The sequence below is a fragment of the Oncorhynchus nerka genome, linkage group LG23 (assembly GCF_034236695.1).
Source record: "Oncorhynchus nerka isolate Pitt River linkage group LG23, Oner_Uvic_2.0, whole genome shotgun sequence".
NCBI classification, from domain to species: Eukaryota; Metazoa; Chordata; class Actinopteri; order Salmoniformes; family Salmonidae; genus Oncorhynchus; species Oncorhynchus nerka.
In genome coordinates, this window is record NC_088418.1 from 50,536,583 (window position 1) to 50,559,852 (window position 23,270).

A 23,270-nucleotide genomic window follows, 5' to 3' on the forward strand; every position below is an offset into this window, starting at 1 on the left:
GTCCTTTATCCCATGTCTGACCACCTCCACCTCAACATGTCTGTCTGCTGTGTTTAGTCAACACTGTTAACCCCCTAGCCTTAGCAACAGTTCCCCTCCCCATGGTCCAGGCCAAGTGGTGTGTCTCTAACAGGGTTCTAGCAGGCCCGGTGTGCCCGGTGCAGACTGCCAGGCTGCCCATGGTCACCTGGGTGAGAAATGCTGGGTGACATGGTGTTCCTGCCTGACATACACATACAGGGGCTTCCAAGTGGTGCTGTGGTCTAAGATGCTTCATCTCAGGTGTCACTACAGACAACCTGGTTCAAATCCAGACTGTATCACAACCGGCCATGATTGGTAGTCCCATAGGGCGGCGCACAATTGGCCCAGTGTCATCCAAGTTTGGCCGGTGTAGACCATCGTTGTAAATAATAAACAAAAATACACACCTGGACTGGCTTGCCTGGGAAAGATGGAGGTAGAGGGTGGAGAAAGGGGAGGTTGTGACACTGGAAAAAGAGAGGGAAATGGGGGTGGGGGAAAGGGAGGAGGAGGTAAAGAGAGTGCCGATACAGGAAAAGGGGGAGAGAGAGGCTTCTAATTGTGTTAAATGTCAACTCTGAGAGGTTCTTATGAAATGTGTGCTGCTGCTACGCCTCACTAAGTAGAACCAGGCATACAGAGGGACAAAGAGATGCTGTGTGTAGTGAGGATGAGTCAGTCTGTAGAGGAGGGAGTCAGGATGGAGTCAGTCAGTAGAGGAGGGAGTCAGGAGGGAGTCAGTCAGTAGAGGAGGGAGTCAAGGGGAATGTATGGAGTATCCTTTCTATCTCCTGTCTGTTTTCTCTCTCTTTTTTTGTCACATCTCTCTCCCCCCACGTTTACTACCCTTTCTCCTTTCCTCCCACTTTTCTCTCACTCTCTCTCTCACCTCTCTCTCTCTCTCTCTCTCTCTGGCAGCAGTAAGGTGTAGAGTAGATCTGGTATGTAGCAGGCCGAGAGTGAATATCCCCCAGTCAGGAAGTAATATACTGGCCTTTCTACACCTCCACTACTATTCCCTCTCTTTCCACACTTCTCAACCACCTTCCTCTCTTCCCCTACATCTCTCTTTCTCCCACTCTCTCCCCCTCTGTTCCTTTCTCTCCATGTACATGTCATCCATGTGATAGGATGAGGGAGCGTTTTCATTTTGTTCCTACAGCAGATGTACAGCTCACAGACTTAGTATGGGAGGTCTGCCCCTGGCAAGACAGACAGACTCAAACATTGAAACAACATGAATATGACATAAATGTAACATTAATATAACATGGATCAAACGTATGCCATATTTCAACATGAAAAAGCTTCAACTCTTAAAATGACAAGCCCTTATTGTGTTCCTCTGTCTGTCTGTCTGTCTGTCTGTCTGTCTGTCTGTCTGTCTGTCTGTCTGTCTGTCTGTCTGTCTGTCTGTCTGTCTGTCTGTCTGTCTGTCTGTCTGTCTGTCTGTCTGTCTGTCTGTCTGTCTGTCTGTCTGTCTGTGTACTACAGGGCTGCGGGCCGAAGATCTACAGTTTCATCCGGGGGACTAAGCAACTGCAGGTGCTGCGGTTCCTGGGTGTGTCTATAGGAGTGGCCCAGATTCTGGCCATGACCCTGACCCTAACCCTGCTCTGGGCCCTCTACTACGACCGCAAGCCCCCTGAGCCCACCCCGCCCGAACCCCCCACAGGAACCGACCCTGGACCTCTAACCATCACCCACCCACCCCAAGGGGAGGCTCCTAAATCGGGTAACACTCGCCCGGCTGAGGCCTGGTCCAATACTGCGACCACATCTAACGGACATGGACACACCCAGTTTGAGATGGAGACACTGTCCTAGCAGGGGGGGGATACACTGTCCACCCATCTGCGCCTCACACCACCGCTCACCCCTACTTCACAGACACTGGAAGAGGGAAAGAATAAGGGGATGAGAAGAAAGTGTGAGACTGGATAGGGGGAGAGAGGGGGGAGAGAAAAACGAGTGTAGGAGACATGAGAGAGATTGGGCACAGTTGCAGGAGAGTGAATACCCCCCATACCCCCCCTCTCTTTCCCGTTGGACAACATGACAATGACATACTGGACTGTGGGACTTTGCAGGACTATTTTGTCACAGCTGGGATTGGAAATTGTCAGAGAAACGAAATAACTATAAGCCGAGGCTTGCTCCTTTAGTGTCACCACTATCCGGTAGTGAGGAGGGGAGGGAATCGTTGTAGTTTCCCCAACTTCCCTCCTCCTCGTTGGGAATGTTTGGGAATATCACCACTAGCACTGACTGGATGAAACCTGTTCAGCAAAGACTGCTGTAAGGACATGTCAACTCTTCATCTCACTCAAAACACACTGAACCAAGGAAATTGAGTTTATCTGGATATTTGGAAATATCATATGTCTTAATTTGACAGACCTGTTGGAATCCACAAGAACCACTCAGCCATATTCATGAGTGTTTGTGCAGCAGTCAGAGTGTATTATCGTTGTCTACTATAAACGGAACATGATGTTGGCTATTTATCTCTGGCTCTGTGAGAATAATGCATTTCAGCTCAAACTATAATCTGTGCATTTGATCATTTCAGAGGGGTTGTGAAATATACTGTGTGTTTGCCAAGGAATATTAACACAACCAAGCGTTTGTTCTCTGATACAGATCACTGTCAGCATGACACTCTTAGGGATGAAAAATAAAATGTTCTTTCATCGCCACACAAAACAAATCAAATGTATTTATATAGCCCTTCGTACATCAGCTGATATCTCAACGTGCTGTACAGAAACCCAGCCTAAAACCCCAAACAGCAAGCAATGCAGGTGTAGAAGCACGGTGGCTAGGAAAAACTCCTAGAAAGGTCCAAACCTAGGAAGAAACCTAGAGAGAAACCAGGCTATGAGGGGTGGCCAGTCCTCTTCTGGCTGTGCCGGGTGGAGATTATAACAGAACATGGCCAAGATGTTCAAATGTTCATAAATGACCAGCATGGTCAAATAATAATAATCACAGTAGTTGTCGAGGGTGCAGCAAGTCAGCACATCAGTACGTATCATACATTTGAAGTGAACAGAATTCATTCTGGGAGAACTATTAGAATGATATGTGGGAGAGTATGGTCTTTCATTTTGAAATAACATACCATGCTTTCAGTGGAGGCTGCTGAGGGGAGGACGACTCATAATAATATCTGTAATGGAGCAAATGGAAACCATGTTTCGTTTCTGTGACAATTTCCAATCCCAGCTGTTACAAAATAGTCCTAAAAAGTCCCACATAGAAACCATGTGTTTGATACCATTCCACTCATTCTGCTACAGCCATTACCATGAGCCCTTCCTCCGTAATTAAGGTGCTATTGATAATCCATAGTATTTATAGCTAGAAGGGCAGTCGGTAAACTGCAGCTGTCACCACCTACTGAATGTCAGAAACATCCCCTAAGATCCTTTAAGTCACTGGTGATTATATTTTGTGTTTGCCCTCTATCTATGTGTCCCCTTGCAGTGTGTCCCCTTGCTGTGTGTCTCCTTGCAGTGTGTCCCCTTGCAGTGTGTCTCCTTGCAGTGTGTCTCCTTGCAGTGTGTCCCCTTGCTGTGTGTCCCCTTGCAGTGTGTCTCCTTGCTGTGTGTCTCCTTGCAGTGTGTCCCCTTGCAGTGTGTCCCCTTGCTGTGTGTTCCCTTGCAGTGTGTCCCTTGCAGTGTGTCCCCTCGCAGTGTGTCCCCTTGCTGTGTGTCCCCTTGCAGTGTGTCCCCTCGCAGTTTGTCCCCTCGCTGTGTGTCCCCTTGCAGTGTGTCCCCTTGCTGTGTGTCCCCTTGCAGTGTGTCCCCTCGCTGTGTGTCCCCTTGCAGTGTGTCCCCTTGTTGTGTGTCCCCTTGTTGTGTGTCCCCTTGCAGTGTGTCCCCTTGCTGTGTGTCCCCTTGCAGTGTGTCCCCTTGCAGTGTGTCCCCTCGCTGTGTGTCCCCTTGCAGTGTGTCTCCTTGCTGTGTGTCCCCTTCAAGTCCCTCATCAAAGGACTCTGGTCATCCATGGCTTTCAGCAAGGATGCTCCAGAGGTGTTACGCTTAAATGCTGCTGGTCCCAACCTAAGGGTTCCTGGGGGACAGAGACGTACTGTATGGGCAGGGTGAAAGAAGGTTGCAGAGTCCCCTTTCAAAGTATACCCTTCATTGGAGAAGCATAGGCCGATCCCATAACTTTTGGCCATTTACTCCTTACTGATGCACTAAAAGTAGAAGCGAGGATTAGAAAGGTATCAGCAATATGGTTCCAGCTACACCTAGCCCTCCAGGTTGGCAGCTTTCTGACAGTTTCACTCATTTCAGATCAGCAAGGACAAACCTGAAAGTGTGTATGGAAGTGGTTATGGGTTGGTTCAAGGTCTCAGAGAGACAGACGATTGGGCCAGTGTATATTGAGTAACAACTTTAACTTAGACATTTTTGATGGAGGGGGAGAAAGTGCCTGTTTAAAAGAAGAGGAGGATGGATGGAAGGCCCCTCTGTCTCTCTCTCTCTCCCTCCCTCCTTCTCCTCCCTCCTTCCCTCGCTCTGTTTGCTGCTTGACAATGTGAAGATATGATTTATGGAAGAGGGAAAGGCGTGTAGCCCCGCTGTCACAGTGGGTTACAAAAGACATATTGTTTTCTTGCTGGTCGCTCTCTCTCCCCTCCTCTCTGCCTCCTACATCAATTCACTTATTAATCCTGGTGGGATACGTCTGTGTGTCTGTGTGTGTGTGTCTGTGAGTGTGTGTGTCTGTATGTGTTGCTGTGTGAGAGAGAGAGAAACAGTGTGGTGTACAGACAGTAAGCCTCTTCATTCCTCTTGTTTAGCACATACAGAACCAATCAAAAGTTTAGACACACCGACTAATTCCAGTGTTTTTCTTTATTTTTACTATTGTCTACATTGTAGAATAATAGTGAAGACATCAAAACTATGAAATAACACATATGGAATCATGTAGCAAATTGAAATATATTTTAAACTCTTCAAAGTAGCCACCCTTGGCCTTGATGACAGCTTTGCACATTCTTGGCATTCTCTCAACCAGCTTCATGAGGAATGCTTTTCCAACAGCCTCGAAGGAGTTCCCACATATGCTGAGCACATGTTGGCTGCTTTTCCTTCCCTCTGCGGTCCAACTCATCCCAAACCATCTCAATTGGGTTGAGGTCGGAGGATTGTGGAGGCCAGGACATCTGATGCAGCACTCCATCACTCTCCTTCTTGGTCAAATAGCCCTTAAACAGCCTGGAGGTGTGCTGGGTCATTGTCCTGTTAAAAATCAAATGATAGTCCCACTAAGCGCAAACCAGATGGGATGGTGTATCGCTGCAGAATGCTGTGGTAGCCATGCTGGTTAAGTGTGCCTTCAATTCTAAATAAATCACTGTCACCAGCTAAGCACCCCCACTCCATCACATCTCCTCCTCCATGCTTCACGGTGGGAACTACACACGCAGAGATCATCAGTTCACCTACTCTGCGTCTCACAAAGACACAACAGTTGGAACCAAAAATCTCACATTTGGACTCATCAGACCAAAGGCCAGATTTCTACCAGTCTAATGTTCATTGCTCGTGATTTGTGGCCCAAGCAAGTCTCTTCTTATTATTGGTGTCCTTTAGTAGTGGTTTCTTTGCTGCAAATCGACCATAAAGGCCTGATTCATGCAGTCTCCTCTGAACAGTTGATGTTGAGATGTGTCTGTTACTTGAACTCTGTGAAGTAATTATTTGGGCTGCAATTTCTGAGGCTGGTAACTCTAATGAACTCATCCTCTGCAGCAGAGGTAACTCTGGGTCTTCCTTTCCTGTGGCGGCCGTCACGAGAGCCAGTTTCATCATAGCGCTTGATGGTTTTTGAGACTACTTGAAGACTGCACATTGACTGACCTTCATGTCTTAAAGTAATGATGGACTGTTGTTTCCTTTTGCTTATTTGAGCTGTTCTTGCCATAATATAGACTTGGTATTTTACCAAATAGGGCTATCTTCTGTATACCAGCCCTACCTTGTCACACAATTTGATTGGCTCAAATGCATTAAGAAGGAAAGAAATTCCACAAATTAACTTTTAACAAGGCACATCTGTTAATTGAAATGCATTCCAGGTGACTTCCTCTTGAAGCTGGTTGAGAGAATGCTAAGAGTGTGCAAAGCTGTCATCAAGGAAAAGGGTGGCTACTTTGAAGAATCTCAAATAAAAAATCTATTTTGATTTGTTTAACACTTTTTTTGGTTACTACATGATTCCATGTGTGCATTCTTAGTTTTGGTGTCTTCACTATTATTCTACAATGTAGAAAATAGTAAAAATAAAGAAAAACCCTGGAATTGGTAGGTGTGTCCAAACTTTTGATTGATACTGCAGATATATCAGGCCAACATCCCTTTCCCTCTGTTCTTAGTCTCTGTCTAATTGATACAGATCTATGATATTTTGCTCTCTGGATTTAGTTTTGAGTAACAATAGAGAAGTCATGGAGAAAGGACTGTCTCAATCCCTCAATCCCACAGAGGGTCACTGCTTTAGGACAAATTCACAGTTGACATGGGGACAGAGGGATACAAACACATACTCTCTCCCCCCTCCCTTTCTTTCTCGGTGTACAGTAAAAGGAGCCACCGGCAGAAATAAAACCATTACCCTCTGACCCCTGTGTAAAAATAGCAGGGGCAGAAATAGTCTGTGTGCTGGCATGCTGCTTGGGTAATTCCCGCTTCAGTTTTCCCCCTGATGCATGTCATCTGCAATGCACCTAGGGAAGCTGATGGGACCATACATTCTCCCAAAACATCTCAATTACTAACTCCCTGATGAGAAATATGGTAATACAGAGAGACAAATGTGAGCGCACACACACACACACACACACACACACACACACACACACACACACACACACACACACAGGCCAACTCCCTTATGAGAAATATGCTGATACATTCACAGTGCAGAGAGAAATTACCCTGGGAGATAGACTCTCCTGCTCCATATTGTATGGCTAAGATTGGACAAGACTGGACAAGGACTATCATTATACAATGTCTTCAGAAAGTATAACACCCCTTGACTTTTTCCACATTTCGTTGTGTTACAAAGTGTGATTAAAATGGATGTCATATGAACGATCTACACAAAATAACTCCGTAATGTCAATTGTGCGACATTTGATTGCACAACATTTGCCATTATTCTTTTAAAAAAGCTCATTTTCATTTTCAGGTCACCATTTTCAGGTCTTGCCATACATTTTCAAACAGATTTAAGTCAAAACTGTAACTCGGCCACTCAGGAACATTCACTGTCTTCTTGGTAAGCAACTCTAGTGTAGATTTGGCCTTGTGTTTTAGGTTATTGTCCTGCTGAAAGGTGAATTAATCTCCCAGTATCTGGTGGAAAGCAGACAGAACCAGGTTTCCTCTAGGATTTTGCCTGTGCTTAGCTCTATTCCATTTCTTTTTTGTCTACAAAAACTCTACAAGCATACCCATAACATGATGCAGCGATCACCATGCCTGAAAATATGGAGAGTGGTACTCAATAATGTGTTGTATTGAATTAACCCCAAACAAAACACTTTGCATTCAGGACAAAAAGTGAATTGCTTTGCCACAGATTTTGCAGTATTACTTTAGTGCCTTGTTCCAAACAGGATGCATATTTTGGAATATTTTATAATCTATACAGGCTTCCTTCTTTTCACTCTGTCAATAAGTTAAGTATTGTGGAGTAACTACAATGTTGTTGATCCATCTTCAGTTTTCTCCTGCAGCCATTAAACTCCGTAACTATTTTAAAGTCACCATTGACTGGCCTCATGGTGAAATCCCTGAGCTGTTTCCTTTCTCTCCGGCAACTAATCCATTTTATATTCAGCCTGTAACACAACAAAATGTGGAAAAAGTCAAGGGGTGGGAATACTTTCTGAAGTGTATACATAGTGTATCAACAGCAATAAGTGTTCTTTGGTGCAGAAGATCTTACAGATACACAGAAATATGTGGATATACAACATAGTGTATAAGCAGCAATACAGTACATTATACATTGGTGCAAAAGAAACAGACCGTACATTGACTTTGGAAACATCTAAATGTTTGATGTCAAAAGAAGACAACCACTTATATAAGTACTTTAATAGGACAATGATTTATTCTATTTACTCATAGACACTGCACCGGACTAAACAATTGCATTTTATTTTTTTAATATCTTTTCAATAATTCAAATACACGAGCTGTAACAGATCAAAAGTAATCGTCATATAATTATCATTTTAATTTCCTCAATTTACATAATCTCATGTACAAGACCTAAGTACACTCCTTCACCCCAAAAGTTTTTCACTTAGCCATGGAAACTGAAAGACAGAGGCTGTGTCCCAAATGATACCCTACTCCCTATATAGTGCACTACTTTTGACCAGAGCCGTATGGCCTTGTGTCAAAAGTAGTGCACTATATAGGGAATAGGGTGCCATTTGGGATGCAGACAGAGACAACGCCTGTCCTTGTGCAACACTAAACTCAAAGTTCTCCAGCAAACGCATGCATTTTCTCAAAGAATCCCTTTAGAAAAATATTAAGCTGGTTCTTAAAATGCGGTGGAGCAGAAGGCTAACTAAAATAAGACACTAGAACCTTCGGTGTAAATGATTTTTAAAAACGACTAAACCATGATGATTTTTACTACACCAAAGAACAATTTACAGCACATGTGCACTAGCAACAGTTGTAATTCTTTTTTTCTTTTTACATGAAAAAAAAGACAGTTATAATTGTATCAACATCATTTGATATTTTAAAAAATATGTATTTGCGTTTCCCTATTGCCCCCCTCCCACACTCTCTCCCTCTGATACAAAGAATATCTTTACGAACAAACCAAAAAATTGTTGCATATGTCACATCATAGTCAAGCAGTGATGGTGGAGTGGACAGGTTTGGGGGCGGGACGGTGGGAAAGGGGCGGGGGTTGGAGCAGGGGGTGTGGCATTCGCTTCAGCAGTCTCAAGAGCCACGTTCAGTTCACCGACGTCAGCCATCTTGGAAAACGTAAAAGCGTAAAGAAAATATCCATCGTCATTAGGAAAACGACAAGTTCTCAATTAAACCTCCCGAGATCTCACAGCCGAGAAATAGAATATCATTAAATCAGCTCGCTGGATATTAAAGTGTCATTCAATGCATTTGCACTGATTTCGTTGTACTGATTTGGAATGGTTACAGGACTCCATCCCCGCCAAGCGCTGAGAGTGTTCTAGCTACGGTGATAGTTGAGCTATCAGTCACGACAAGACAGAATTATCATAGAGTGTCAAACCCCAACAGCTCAATAAACACTTTCAGTCAGTCATGTTTGATAGACTGGTACAGGAGTTTTCTTTACACTTTGAATTTCATTTTCCATAACAAACCCCCATTTGTTGGTAAAGTATGGAGGCTTGTGTGGTACAAATCAGGAACAAAACAAACGTCATACTGTCTGTAGCAAACCAACATGCACTTCAAATGAACAGAGACCTTCAAAATAAAAGTCTAATCACAGTTTTATCCCCATATTCAGAAGAAAATCATCTTTGTATCAAAATGGAATGGACTCAAATATCAGTGTGTTCATATAAGACCACTTCTTCTCCCCTCAGTCAATCTGCTTTAGCATGTCCACGCTGCATAAAACAAGACAAAACACAACATTGCAGTTTGGATAAATTCATCAATGTATCTATAAAAACCTCAATAAACCCTCAATAAAAGTAACAATAAACCCATTTTCAAGGTCAGGCATCATGTGGGTGCTGCTTTGAACGATAAACCACGACAAATGAAGTAGTCAACTCTGGTGGAGAGAGGAGGATAGTTTCAAAATGGCAGCAAAGGTATTCAGTATTCACAATGGCCATTCGGTTAGAGAGGACAGGACGGACAGGAGAGGAACAATCATCTCTTTCATACAAGTAGGTACATAAGTAAGTCAGCTCTGAGAGAAAGGGCGAGTGTGATATGCTAGATCACCAATATATACAGCACACACACCGAGGACTCAACCCTTATTGCTCATGCTAATGTCACACATACACATACAGGGGAGAGCAATGGGGTCATGCGCACACACACGCACACACACATGCACAGAGCCCTGCCCACGCACACAGTAGCCCTCCCTATTTATTTTACTATGCTTGTGGGGACCAAACCACTGATTCCCACTCAAAATCCTATTTCCCCTAACTCCTAACCCTAACCTTAACACTGATTTGCAATATACAGACAGAGCAGAAAGTTGCAATAAGCCTGTGCAACCCAAGGTTTGATACCAGCACAAACAGAAACCCTCTTAAACCTAACCTTAACCTGAACCCTGACCCTAAATGTAATCCTAAACCCAAACCTAACCTTAACCTGAACCCTAACCCTATATGTAATCCTAAACACAAACCTAACCATAACCTGAACCCTGACCCTAAATGTAATCCTAAACCCAAACCTAACCTTAACCTGAACCCTGACCCTAAATGTAATCCTAAACCCAAACCTAACCCCTGAAAATTCCTTTTTCCTTGTATGGATCGGCTAAATGTTTCCACTTGTCCGAATGTTCCTTGTTTTACTATCCTTGTGTGGACTTCTGGTCCCCACAAGAATAGTAAAACCAAAAACACACACACACAGGCACACACAAAATCCTAACCCCAAAACGTAAACCTAACCCTTAAGCCTAAAATAGCATTTTTAGCAAATTCAGGACATTTAACAAAGTCCAGACTGTTCAGAAATGTCCTTGTTTTCCTACCTTATCAGGCCATTCTGGTGAATTGTTAGGACATTATGATCCTGATAAGGTTGGAAACCATGTACACACACACCCACACACTTTTCAGGACGTTTGGGGGAGTAAAAATGTATTCCAAATCAAAATCCTATTTTCCCTAACCCCTAACCTAACCATAACCCTCATTCAGAGTATGTGAGCGGAGTTTAGCGGCAGGAAATCCTGTTTATCGCTCATGCAAATAAATCGAATCCGAGTCACTGAGTCAAGAGGGGGTGTCCGAGACTGGGAGGGTGACAAGAGGTTTCCGAGACCGAGTCAAGACCGAGACCAGTAAAATGCGAGTCCAATTCAAGACCATGATTGTAATTTTGTCAAATCACCACAATAACAAGAATTCAAAATGTCCAGTATTTCTGTGTTCATATTTCAGAACAACATTTGGATTCTTTAGGCATTCAGAATAGTGAAGAAATGCATGCTGAGGAAAATAGAGCCACTCTACAAATATTACTAACCCAAACACAGTGGGGAACAATGGGCCTTCTAAGCCTTTAGACAAGGGCTAAGGATTTATAAAATAATGATTATAATAATATAATAATAATGATAATTATATTATTATTTTCAATGATGTTCTGATTTGTTCTGAAGGAAAGGGTTAACACTGAAGAGAAAAAAATATCCAATCAGGATTTTCTTTGCTGGTCTCTGGGGAGATAAATCTAGCTGGATAAGTCAGCCATTGGCAAGTCCATCAGAAGCTAGGTGAAGGCATCTGCCATTCAACTGTATTTGGGCAAAATATTGGAGTGACTGTGGAATCAACCAATCACATTTAGACTTAATGGGTGGGACCGCTTTTCCAAAATGTATGGAAACTTCTGCCTTCTTGAAGGCCCAACAGGTCACTGCGCATTAGCGAGCAGTAGTTTTCCCACAGTCTAGCTAGCATTTGTTGTTGGCTAGTTTGCAGCAGCTGCAGCAGGTGTTATCAAGGAGGCTAGTTTGCTAATTTGTTAGCTTCTCTCTTTTCAAGAATAACTGTCAACAAGAAGCTGTGTTTCAAATGATCATCATCTGGTGAGTGGAACTGTGTTTTTTATTGCAGCGTGTTTGTGGTGTTAGCCATCTCTTTGAAAATAACTTGGGTGTGCGAAACATTGTTGCATTTAAAGTGGAGCTTACAGCATTTTAGCAACATGACATCTTATTCAAATCTGTTCATCTACATACACCCTCAGGAAGAATGACACTTTTTAAAAAACATTTTCTGACAAGCGATCACATTTTCATAAATTATGTATACTAAGGCATTTTTGAAAATTCTATAGCAATATAGAGTGGGAAAGTGGCCGTGCATTTGGACAATGCAGTAAATAAAAAGGAAATAAAAACATCTGTCCTGTCCAGGACCGGAGTCTACACAGACCGGTGCACTATAGTCAATCAGAGCTACAGTAGGCTTTTAAACAAACAAGCCATTTGTCACATGGGCCTGCCATCATTCACTTTGAACTGGACTGTGTGTTTACAGGAAGTTGCAACAGCGTGACTTTAGATCATTAGAACGCATTCACCAAAAGCCACAAAATTGTAGCATCCTCGTCCTTCTACAGCTTGTCTGCCAATGCATGCTTGTCCCAACCAAGCACCAAAGCTAACTGGTTAAAGTTGGCTAGCTTGATAGCTAGCTACTTCCAAACACAAATGAGAGAACACCTCACTCTGACCATTTTACTCACAGTAGCAGAGCTAGTTAGGCTTTTTACATTTTATCTAGAGCGTTCTTGACTAACTCTTACTTTTTTTGTCTACATTTACTGATACTGGTCATATTCAGCGGGTGTTGCACATTCGTAAATTCATCAGTTGTTCTGCGCTCTGGCACACTCAGGCGAGAGCTCTCTAATATTGGAGTAGATAGCCAGAGTGAATTTGTGAACGCAAGAGATATGCTAACTGGGTAACACTCATTCAAGTTCTTGCTAGCTAACCAAATGACACCTGCATCTCTAGCTGTGTGTAGCCACCGATATGAGGGGAAAAAAGTCAGTCACTCACCCACTCCTCCAATGGCATGACATCCCGCTAGCAGCTAGCTATCTAGCTAACTTTAGCTTCCGTGTTTTTAGCCTGCTACATACATAGATATGCTAGCCTATTAGCCACTTTATGACTGACTTGTGACCATTGCCCTTGCTGGTTTGATTGTATTGACATTCCCAGAGTTACATTCGTCCATTTTTGTCCAGAATATTGAGTCTTTGAAATTGAAACAGTGCATCCCGAATTGGGGTGGTGCGGTGGGAAAGGGGTGGGGGTTGGAGCGAACAATGTCCCAGGCCAGCTGTGATTTACAACCTGACAGCAATATGTTTTGGACAACCAAGAAATGTATTGGTGAATTATATTAATCATGCATTGTACTGCATCCATCTATTCTACCAACAATGCCTTACTCTATGTCATGGAATGTTGAGTCATTTAAACTATTAAAAAAAATATCATATGAAGTTGGTTTTGTAGCATAAACTATTTTTGACTGATATTATGATTGTCTGTTTGTTTTATATCTGCAAAGTAGTTAAAACGCTGTCAGTTCCACTTTACACTTTAGGTCACCGGTGCTAAACGTGAAATGTTTTTTTGCAATGGGAGGTAATAGTTGTACATTTTGATTGGGAAATGCTTAATGGTTGTGTTTTTGTATTCTTATAATTGGGAACTAATGTTTTATTATGTCCAAGTTTATTGACTACTTATCCTTTAACGTCATGCTGTGTGTGACTGCTGTCCTTCCATCAGCCCTATGCAGTGGTGTGGTGGTGCCTGGAGAAGTGGGCATACTCACATTTTGCTAAAAAAGTTCCCAAACGGCACGCCTAGCGAAGGAAAGGCACCTGTGTGAAAAACCCTGTTTCCTACGTTTTTTAAAATGAGTTTCCCATAAATTTATCAGATTTTCACTCTCAAAATCACACCTATTTAAAAAAAATAGAAAATATACTAAAATGTGATGTTCTAAGTCTACAACAATGCTTCAACCACATCAATCTGATTGGGTGGGCCTGTCAGGGCCTGGCTCCCCATTGGGTGGGCCTCTGTCCACCCAGGCTCATCCATGTCTAGCCTACTAACCAACACTTTGGATTAAACTTTTTTCAATACCTGGTTTGCATACCCATTGTTGCCTTAGTTATCATTTACTAGTAGAAAGTTGAAACGTCCTACCTACCCTACCGGCTACCGATGGCATTGTTCTGTGAGCTGCTCCATGCCAAAACATGTTGAGAGCTGCACACTTTTGTTGCCAGCAGATAATATTCTGCTAAAACTAGGCTATGTGTGCTGTGCGCATGTGAATATATTTCACGTGCTTTGCGATTGCGTGGGCTACTTTGTGCATGATTTCTCTATTGTACTATGTAATTGATAAGACGTGTACCTCCACTACACTGCTATGATACGCATCAGTAGGGATTAAGAAGTCAGTATACGCAATGCCCACTGAAAAAAGTGTGTATACAGGTTATACCCGCGTATAGCCGCCCCTACACCACTGGCCCTTTGTGTTTTATAAAATGTCCACCCTCCTACATGAGTGCACTAGTATTACAGTTGCTGTCCTTTCAGAATCACCAACCTGTCACACACTGAAGACCTATAGGTTCACCACTGTCACACACTGAAGGCCTATAGGTTCACCACTGTACTAACCTGTCACATACTGAAGACCTATAGGTTCGCCACTGTACTAACCTGTCACACACTGAAGACCTATAGGTTCACCACTGTCACACACTGAAGATCAATAGGTTCACCACTGTACTAACCTGTCACACACTGAAGACCTATAGGTTCACCACTGTACTAACCTGTCACACACTGAAGACTTATAGGTTCACCACTGTACTAACCTGTCACATACTGAAGACTTATAGGTTCACCACTGTACTAACCTGTCACACACTGAAGACCTATAGGTTCACCACTGTCACACACTGAAGACCTATAGGTTCACCACTGTACTAACCTGTCACACACTGAAGACCTATAGGTTCACCACTGTACTAACCTGTCACACACTGAAGACTTATAGGTTCACCACTGTACTAACCTGTCACACACTGAAGACCTATAGGTTCACCACTGTACTAACCTGTCACACACTGAAGACCTATAGGTTCACCACTGTACTAACCTGTCACACACTGAAGACTTATAGGTTCACCACTGTACTAACCTGTCACACACTGAAGACCTATAGGTTCACCACTGTACTAACCTGTCACACACTGAAGACCTATAGGTTCACCACTGTACTAACCTGTCACATACTGAAGACCTATAGGTTCACCACTGTCACACACTGAAGACCTATAGGTTCACCACTGTCACACACTGAAGACCTATAGGTTCACCACTGTACGAACCTGTCACACACTGAAGACCTATAGGTTCACCACTGCAGAAACATGTCTATAATAGATATAAAGACTGTTAACATACTGTCTTAATGTTTCCAGAAAGGAGTGTATATATTTGGCCTGGTGAAGCGGTTTTATGTGCTGACTGAATGGAAGCTGATAATTATGAGTTTTTTTACTCTGCTGGTCTCAGGAAGAAATTATGAGTCCTCACTGTCCTAGAACAAGTCAAGGCCGAGTACAAATGTATCCAAGACCGATGAACTCGAGACCCGAGTACAACACTGGTACATATTCTAAATAGGTCAGGAGCCAGACATGGAGCCTAAGAAGGAATGGAAATGAATTACTTATGCTATATTATTTCAATTATTTCAAGGCTATAGCCTACAAAGAAATACATTGTGAAGCATTAGCGAGTGCTACACACTAGGCTGGTAGGGAGTCAGGGACATTAAGCGCTCAGCATTTAAACAATATTTTGTTGTATTAAATCATTATAGTCTATAAATTGCGCATATCGGCTGTGACTTACTTAGAATTAAATACAAATTCAATGAAAAATGCCAATCAAAACAGAAAGCTCCTTGAAAGTTGGAATATGACAGGCCTATTGGGACAAATCAATTGTGTTGTATAGATAATAGAGCAAAAATGAAGGAGACTTTTAAGAGATCTGATTTTTCATTGATAAAAACTTTGCTACAATGACACACTTTAATTAGCTACCCACCTCGTTCCATTCTGTTAGCACGTGCCCGTAATAAGTACACCATCATGCTTTCGAGATATGTCTCTTTTCAGATTCCACAATGATTCTTTAGTTACATCACTTCACTCCCTCTCTTGCTCTTGGTCCTCATCTTTGTAAGTCACCTTGATTTTGCACCTGTGTGTTTTATCAGTTTCTTTAAGAAAATATTGAACGAACTCCATGACAGTAGTTAAAGTAAGGGGCTTGAATAAAAATGCATGCTTGCCCGGGCATGCCCTGAGCTAGTGAAGTGAGCACTACTGGAGCGAAATCGAAGCGGGCGAGAAGGTTGATGCTCCAGCCTTTGGGAATCTCGCTCTGAGCTTCAGTCAAATTGGCCACTCCTCCACTCCACTCACATACTCTGCCCTTAACCTAACCTTAACCTTAAGCCCAAACCTCTAACCCTAAACCTTAACTCCTAACCTTACACTTAACCCTAAACCTAACCCAAACCATAAACCTAACCCTTAAGCTTAAAATTGGATTTGAACAAATTCCGTCCTGACTTTTCAAACATTTTCTTGTTTTCCAACCTTGTCAGGACATTTTGGTGACTTGTCCAGACATTCTGGTTCTGATAAGGTAGGAACATATGTACACAGACATATGCACACACAGTGCATACATCCCTTGCTCTCCTTTTTGTCAAAATATTTTAAATGTCTTTTTCTTTTCTCTCCTACTCCACACATTTCAGAACATACAAATATACATCTCCTCTAGTCAAAATCACTGCCTTAACAAACAATAAAAAACAAAACAAATTCCATTTCAGTTTTAAGACATCACATTTAAAGACACACAATATAGAAAAAAATGGTAATGGTAAGTTTTCTCTTGTGTTTGGAAGGAGTAGCTGCAGTTAGTTAGTTAGCCAGGTGGCTAAATGCTCTCCATTCGTGTGTCCGTTGCTAGGCACTAATCTCAGTCGCCACGGCAACACAGTCTCTCCCCCACCAACAAATCCAAGGCGGGGCTTTCTGCTGCAGCTTTACACTGCAATGTGATTTCACCACAAGAGCAGACGTGTAGTAGCTCCGTGTAGGAAAACCAAAAGGTTCCTGCAGCCCACTAAACCACCACACCTCCCCTTACCCCTTTCCCTCCTGCAAACGCCCTTCTCTGATTGGAGCTGGGAAGGGTCTCGCTTCTCTATCTATCTCTTTCTCTCTCTCTCTCCGTTTTAGGATTACCATGATGGTGATGGTGGGGGGTGGGGCAAGGGGCCTAGAGGGCAGACACCCTGACGATGTTGGCCTGGGAGTAGTCTGGGGAGGAGGCGGAGCCGTCGTCCTCGGACGTGGTGACGGGCGGCATAGGCAGCGTGATGACGGCCGCCGTGATGTAGGGTTGCTTGCAGTTCAGAGGCACCGTCTCCTCAAACTTAGCGTTTAGACTGGAGCGACTGGAGATAGAGAGAGAGAGTGGAGAGGGGGGAGGGAAGGGACGGCGGGGGAAAATGTGGAGAATTTAGAAAATAGGGGATGACAAACAGGACGGCAGGAAAGTACAGAAAAAGATGCAGAAAATAAGTCAGACATAGAGAAGAAGAAGAAGAAGAGGTGAAAAAGACAGGGATAGAGAGAAAGAGAGGACGGCCAGCCAGAGAGAAAGTGGTACAGTGTTTAGTATCACAGAGAGAGGAGACAACTGTCTATTCCATGGCCAGGGTTCCCAGACCAGACCAGTCGGACCACACATACACGGATACCATGCCACAGCTGGACATAGCCAGCATACCAACACACTGACTCACCATGGGAAGAAACTGGCACAGTGTGTGTTTGTGTGTGCCCTGCTGCCATAGCAACCACTATGAATACATATTTATGTGTATATTATGTGATCTATGAATATGTATAAAGTAGATGTGTGTGTGAGTGTACCTGTGAGTGTACCGATCGGTCTTTCTGTGAGGGTGTTGGTGAATGGAAAAATGCAGAGTCGGGCGCAGGACACAGATATGGGTAATAGTCCGAAATTTACTCAAAATATAAGTAATGTTCCAACAAGGAAAAACACAATAATCCAGAGCACAAATAACACGAACCCACATGACAAACAATAACACACAAAACAGAGAGGGAAGCCTGAGGGTTAAATAAGGAACATAATTAATGGAATGGAAAGCAGGTGTGTATGATAAAGACAAAACAAAATGAAAATGAAACATGGATCGGTGGTGACTAGAAAGCCGGTGACGTCGACCGCCAAACGCCGCCCGAACAAAGAGAGGGACCGACTTCGGTAGAAGTCGTGACACTTTCATTCTATTCGTGAATGTGTGTATGTATACAGTCTGTGTGTTTATATAGTTTTTAGTTTAGCTTATTAGGATCCCCAGTAGATACTGCACATGCAGCAGCTACTCTTCCTGGGGTCCACATAAAACATACACATACATCACCAAGTACAGAACAGTTAGAGACAAGAACATTAAATACAAATAAATAAATGCATACATCAAATAAATAATATGAAACCAAGAGTTTTAGATGGATTTAAGACCAATTTATTGTTAACTACTCATTCTGATACTGACTGTAAAGCCCTGCTAAGAGTCTCAGTGAGCTCACTCGTTGTAGATGCTGATGTGTAGCGTGTGTAATCATCAGCTTACATAGTACTTTTAGCTTCTTGTAAAACAAGTGGAAAATCATTTGTACACTGCATGTATGTCTGTACCTGTTAGTGATGGGTCTCTCTCTGATGTGGATGGTGCTAAGCTCCTGGATGCTGTTCCTATGCCCTCCAGTCATGTTGGAGTTGGGCACGTTGAAGCTCTTCCTCTTGTTGCGCCGCGAGCAGCACGACAGGCCTTGGGAGGAGGAGCCAGAGGAGAGGGAGGGGGAGAGATGCGGGTGCTTCGCCATGGAAACCTCCAGTAGGCTGGTCTCAAACGTTTGCTCATCCACAAACTCATGATTCTGAGGGAGAGGGGGAGGATGGAATGAGAGAGAGAGATAGAGAGACCACATGTTACTTTTGTGGACATGGCTCGAGCCAAAGCAAAAGTGCCAACTATGGCATCCATATTAGGAGATTTGCCTGAAATCTGACGACTTCCTAATATGTATACCATACTCTACTCTTAATTAATGGCTTCTGCTTCTTCATGAACATAGATAGATAACAGCAGTGGATAAATCTCCCATTCTCCACCACAGTCATTTCTAAAGCATTGTTCTTACCGTGGTCTTTTCCAGGCAGTGCAATAGGTGATTGTGGTGCGTATCGAACATGGGGTTGGCTTTGCACACCAGCGCCTGGCCTGCTGCCTTTGATGCCTTTTGGGCACAAAAACAAAGATTTATGCATAGTCACACTTTTAACAGACTACAAAACATGTCCTTCCACGAGGTAGACAGGGGACCAACCAACCAGAGCAGGAGACAGAGAGGGACAGGGCTAATGCTCTCACAACGTTACTGCAACCTCCTGCTGTGGCACAGGGACAATGTGAGAACATTAGGGTCTGTCCATCTCCATTGATCTCTCCCCTCCAAGCTCAATGTCCTCCCATGGTGTTTGATCAATCACTCAATGGTTCAAACTCAGCCTTTCAACAACAACAAACACATTTCAAGACGTCTGTTGTCGATGTGAATACTGGTAGAGGCCTATTTGTCCTGATGTTGGTGTGAATACTGGTAGAGGCCTATTTGTCCTGATGTTGGTGTGAATACTGGTAGAGGCCTATTTGTCCTGATGTTGGTGTGAATACTGGTAGAGGCCTATTTGTCCTGATGTTGGTGTGAATACTGATAGAGGCCTATTTGTCCTGATGTTGATGTGAATACTGGTAGAGGCCTATTTGTCCTGATGTTGGTGTGAATACTGGTAGAGGCCTATTTGTCCTGATGTTGGTGTGAATACTGATAGAGGCCTATTTGTCCTGATGTTGATGTGAATACTGGTAGAGGCCTATTTGCCCTGATGTTGGTGTCTGTCTTTCTGTTTTTCTGTTGGTCAGTGTTGACTCAAGTCTCATTTGACCCACGAGAGTCACCGTAGCCTTTCCATACTGGGCCGGATTCAATGAGACACAGGGGAATGAACCAAGGAGAATATGTCTATAAAATCCTGTTCTTCGGACATGTGGAATTTGGAACTCAGAACTTGGAACTTATGTGTGGGACACCGTCCTCCAGTAAGCTTCACTGCGTCACTTTGACCCCGCCCCTGCATGTAGCGTCAGTCGCTGGCTGATGACATGCATCTCATTCCTCCATGTGATGGTGATCCATGACGCGTTCTGATGACGCCATACCCATAGCCGTGCCAAAACGTGGGCAATCCAAAATGCATGTGAGAACAAAATAAACACATGGGAAATGAAATAGCAGAAAAAGGAGAAGAAGACGAAGAAAATCAAGAGCAGAGAAGTAGAGATGAGGGTGGTTGCAGAGAGACCCGTTTCACCATTCGAAGGTGACAGGAGGCCGCTCTCTTCCCCCCACCCCCACCTTGGGGCCAAGCCTCATGGATTGGGTGCACTGACACCGGTGAGGAGCGGAACATGAGCCGCAGCCATTCACCCCCAGTTCCATTAGTTGGCACCAGAGCCCCAGTGCAGCCTCGGTGGGGGTGAGAGAGAGAATAAGGGAAAGAGAGAGAGTGGGGGTGGTAAGTCGTGAATAGTGACGTTAGAGAGGTGGGACACCATGGAAGACGCAACAGCTCTGAATGAGAGAGAGAGAAAGGGGGAACCCCCTTGCCATCCATCTCCCCATCGGGGTTTCGGCATGCACTAACCGGCATTTCACGGACCCCCCCCCAAAATAAAATAAGAAGAAAGTTTAAATAAGTAAAACACCAATCGGCGACGGTTGCGTTTCCACGGTTACCTAGTTGCTTTTATACTGCAAATAAGCGTCCTCGCAGCAATTCTACCAAGCTTGGTTTTCTGTTTGTGAACAAAACCACACATGCATTTGAATGTGTGCCACTGAATGTGTGTGTGTGTGTGTGTGTGTGTGTGAATGAGTGTGAAACAGAGAGACCCATAGCTCTTGAAAGACAATAAAGATGTCCCCCAGTCATAGATGTAAATCCCATTATCTGACAGTGGCTAGATGTAAACCTTGTATTGCAGCTGTATTCATCCAAGGCCACTCTCTTTTATGGTGAATGTTGGTGAATAAAATAACTTGGTATCCACTATGCACAGACAGGCCCATGCATGTAGCAGCACAGCTAGAGGAACACACAGCGAGGTTCAGTAGCACACACACAAGCTATCCATGTATTTCTGTCTAACATCCATGTTTCCATTCAAACCCCAGAGCTCAGTCATCATCCCTCCTAAATGGAATAACAGATTGTTGTTCTTGGGAGGGAGCTACTTACTGGACGCACAACAGGGGCTAAGTTATCACCCCCCCCTCTCTCTCTCATTCTCTCCTCCCCTCTCTCCCACCATTCTCTCTCTCTTGCTCCCTTTCTTCTCCCCCTTTCCTTGTCTCTGTCTGTCTGTCTCGCTCGCTCGCTCTCTCTCTCTCTCTCTCTCTCCCTCCCTCTCTGTCTGTCTCTATCTCTAATGAAGTCTCCTGTGTGGATTTAGTGATCTAATTCAAAGTCCTACTCCAGTCTCCTTTTCACCTCATTTACTTAAGGGGACTGAAGAGACTGAAAAGATTTGACAGGGGCCCTCAGATCCTCAAAAGGTTCTACAGCTGCACCATCGAGAGCATCCTGGCTGGTTGTATCACTGCCTGGTATGGCAACTGCTCGGCCTCCGACCCCTCTTGTACGCTGCTGCTACTCTCTGTTTATAATCTATGCATAATCTACCTACATGTACATATTACCTCAATTACCTCAACTAACACATTGACTCTGTACCGGTACCCCCTGTATATAGCCTCGCTTGTTATTTTACTGCTGCTCTTTAAGTAAGCATCTCAATGTTGTATTCCGCGCATGTGACAAATACAATTTGATTTGATTTGAAAAGGCACATCTCAATAAGTGGTCCGGGTAAGGCATGACACAAGTGTGTGTACTTTACTGTATTCATACTTAGGATAAAGGGAAAGTAATCAAATCACTGGAGGACATCTTTAAGAGTGAGGGAGTAACCGTGAATTATCTTGTAATATGATGTGTGTGTATGTATGTAGGCCACTCCTTCACACATAAAGACGTCTCTGTGTTGCTCCAATTATTGATGTGGAAGTCGGGGTGGTCCCGTATGGCCCATTACGGTTAACATACCAGAGGAAGCACACACACACAGACACACATGACCATACACTATCCCACATACACACTGAGTTTGTACACACACACACGAACACAGAAGCCGGGTAATCTTCCATATGGTCTCCACTACACTCTATGTGTGTCCCTCAACAACCCACTCTCTGCTTTTTCCATCTCTGCTGGAGTGTGTGTACAGTATGTATGTGTGAATAGCAGCATGTTTGTGAGTTCCATTCCATTCTTAGACACACACAGACATCGCTTACAGAGAGAGTGATTTCCCCCCTAGGATCACGCCGACACCACATACAGCTCTGTTGGACCCTTCCAAGTCAGGGTTCATGACCTTTATGGCCCAGGACCTATGGTGTCATGGCAGGCGTGAGGGTGGGACATTGTTGGGTACCTTTTGGGCGCGTCTCTTGTCTGCCCGCTGGCTCTGGTGGTAAATGCGGCTGAAGTTGGACACGATGACGGGCACGGGCAGGGCGATGACCAACACACCGCTCAGAGAACAGACAGAACCAACGATCTTCCCTACAATGGTCTTAGGAACCATGTCTCCATATCTAGAGAGAGAGAGAGAGAGAGAGAGAGAGAGAGAGAGAGAGAGAGAGAGAGAGAGAGAGAGAGAGAGAGAGAGAGAGAGAGAGAGAGAGAGAGAGAGAGAGAGAGAGAGAGAGAGAGAGAGAGAGAGAGAGAGAGAGAGAGAGAGTGGGAGTTTTATGCACATACAAAGTGATGACAGGAGCTGGACAATAGTTTTTAAATTAATAGAAAAGAAGGGACTGTCTACGGGGGCAGCAACACTGTGAGCATACAGGACCCATCTTCAATCAGAAGACCAACACACTTACTCAACATGGAGTGTGTCATTTTAGAGAACATTCAACCATTTCCTAGTAGACCTAGGTCTTGTCATGGTAATCTTTACCATGTATGGATTATGTATAGATTAGAATAGGTCAACCCAGATAAAGTGCAATATACAACCACTTGATGGCACTAGAGAGCTATAGAGCATCCACCCCTGGCCTGCACATTATACATGATGGAAGATACAGTAGATATTAAATGTTATGATTATGGCG

General features: G+C 43.8%; 2 protein-coding genes across 4 annotated transcripts in view; one reads left to right on the forward strand and one right to left on the reverse strand.

Annotated features, from left to right (window-relative positions):
* The window catches only part of LOC115118013 (tetraspanin-12-like), a 29,814-nt gene extending 15,845 nt beyond the window's left edge, over positions 1 to 13,969 (forward strand). For all 3 annotated transcript variants that reach the window (XM_029646545.2, XM_029646546.2, XM_029646547.2), the window contains one exon: positions 1,519 to 13,969. In XM_029646545.2, the coding sequence (XP_029502405.1) occupies positions 1,519 to 1,851 (333 nt within the window). In that variant the 3' untranslated portion in view covers positions 1,852 to 13,969. The remainder of the gene's footprint in view (positions 1 to 1,518) is intronic.
* A 1,819-nt stretch (positions 13,970 to 15,788) lies between these two features.
* Positions 15,789 to 23,270, reverse strand: part of kcnd2 (potassium voltage-gated channel, Shal-related subfamily, member 2) — a 115,640-nt gene continuing 108,158 nt past the window's right edge. Inside the window, exons 2-5 of the mRNA XM_065008422.1 lie at positions 22,586 to 22,748; positions 19,167 to 19,262; positions 18,661 to 18,902; positions 15,789 to 17,380 (exon numbers count right to left, since the gene is read on the reverse strand). Coding sequence (XP_064864494.1) covers positions 17,203 to 17,380; positions 18,661 to 18,902; positions 19,167 to 19,262; positions 22,586 to 22,748 — 679 coding nt within the window. The 3' untranslated portion in view covers positions 15,789 to 17,202. The remainder of the gene's footprint in view (positions 17,381 to 18,660; positions 18,903 to 19,166; positions 19,263 to 22,585; positions 22,749 to 23,270) is intronic.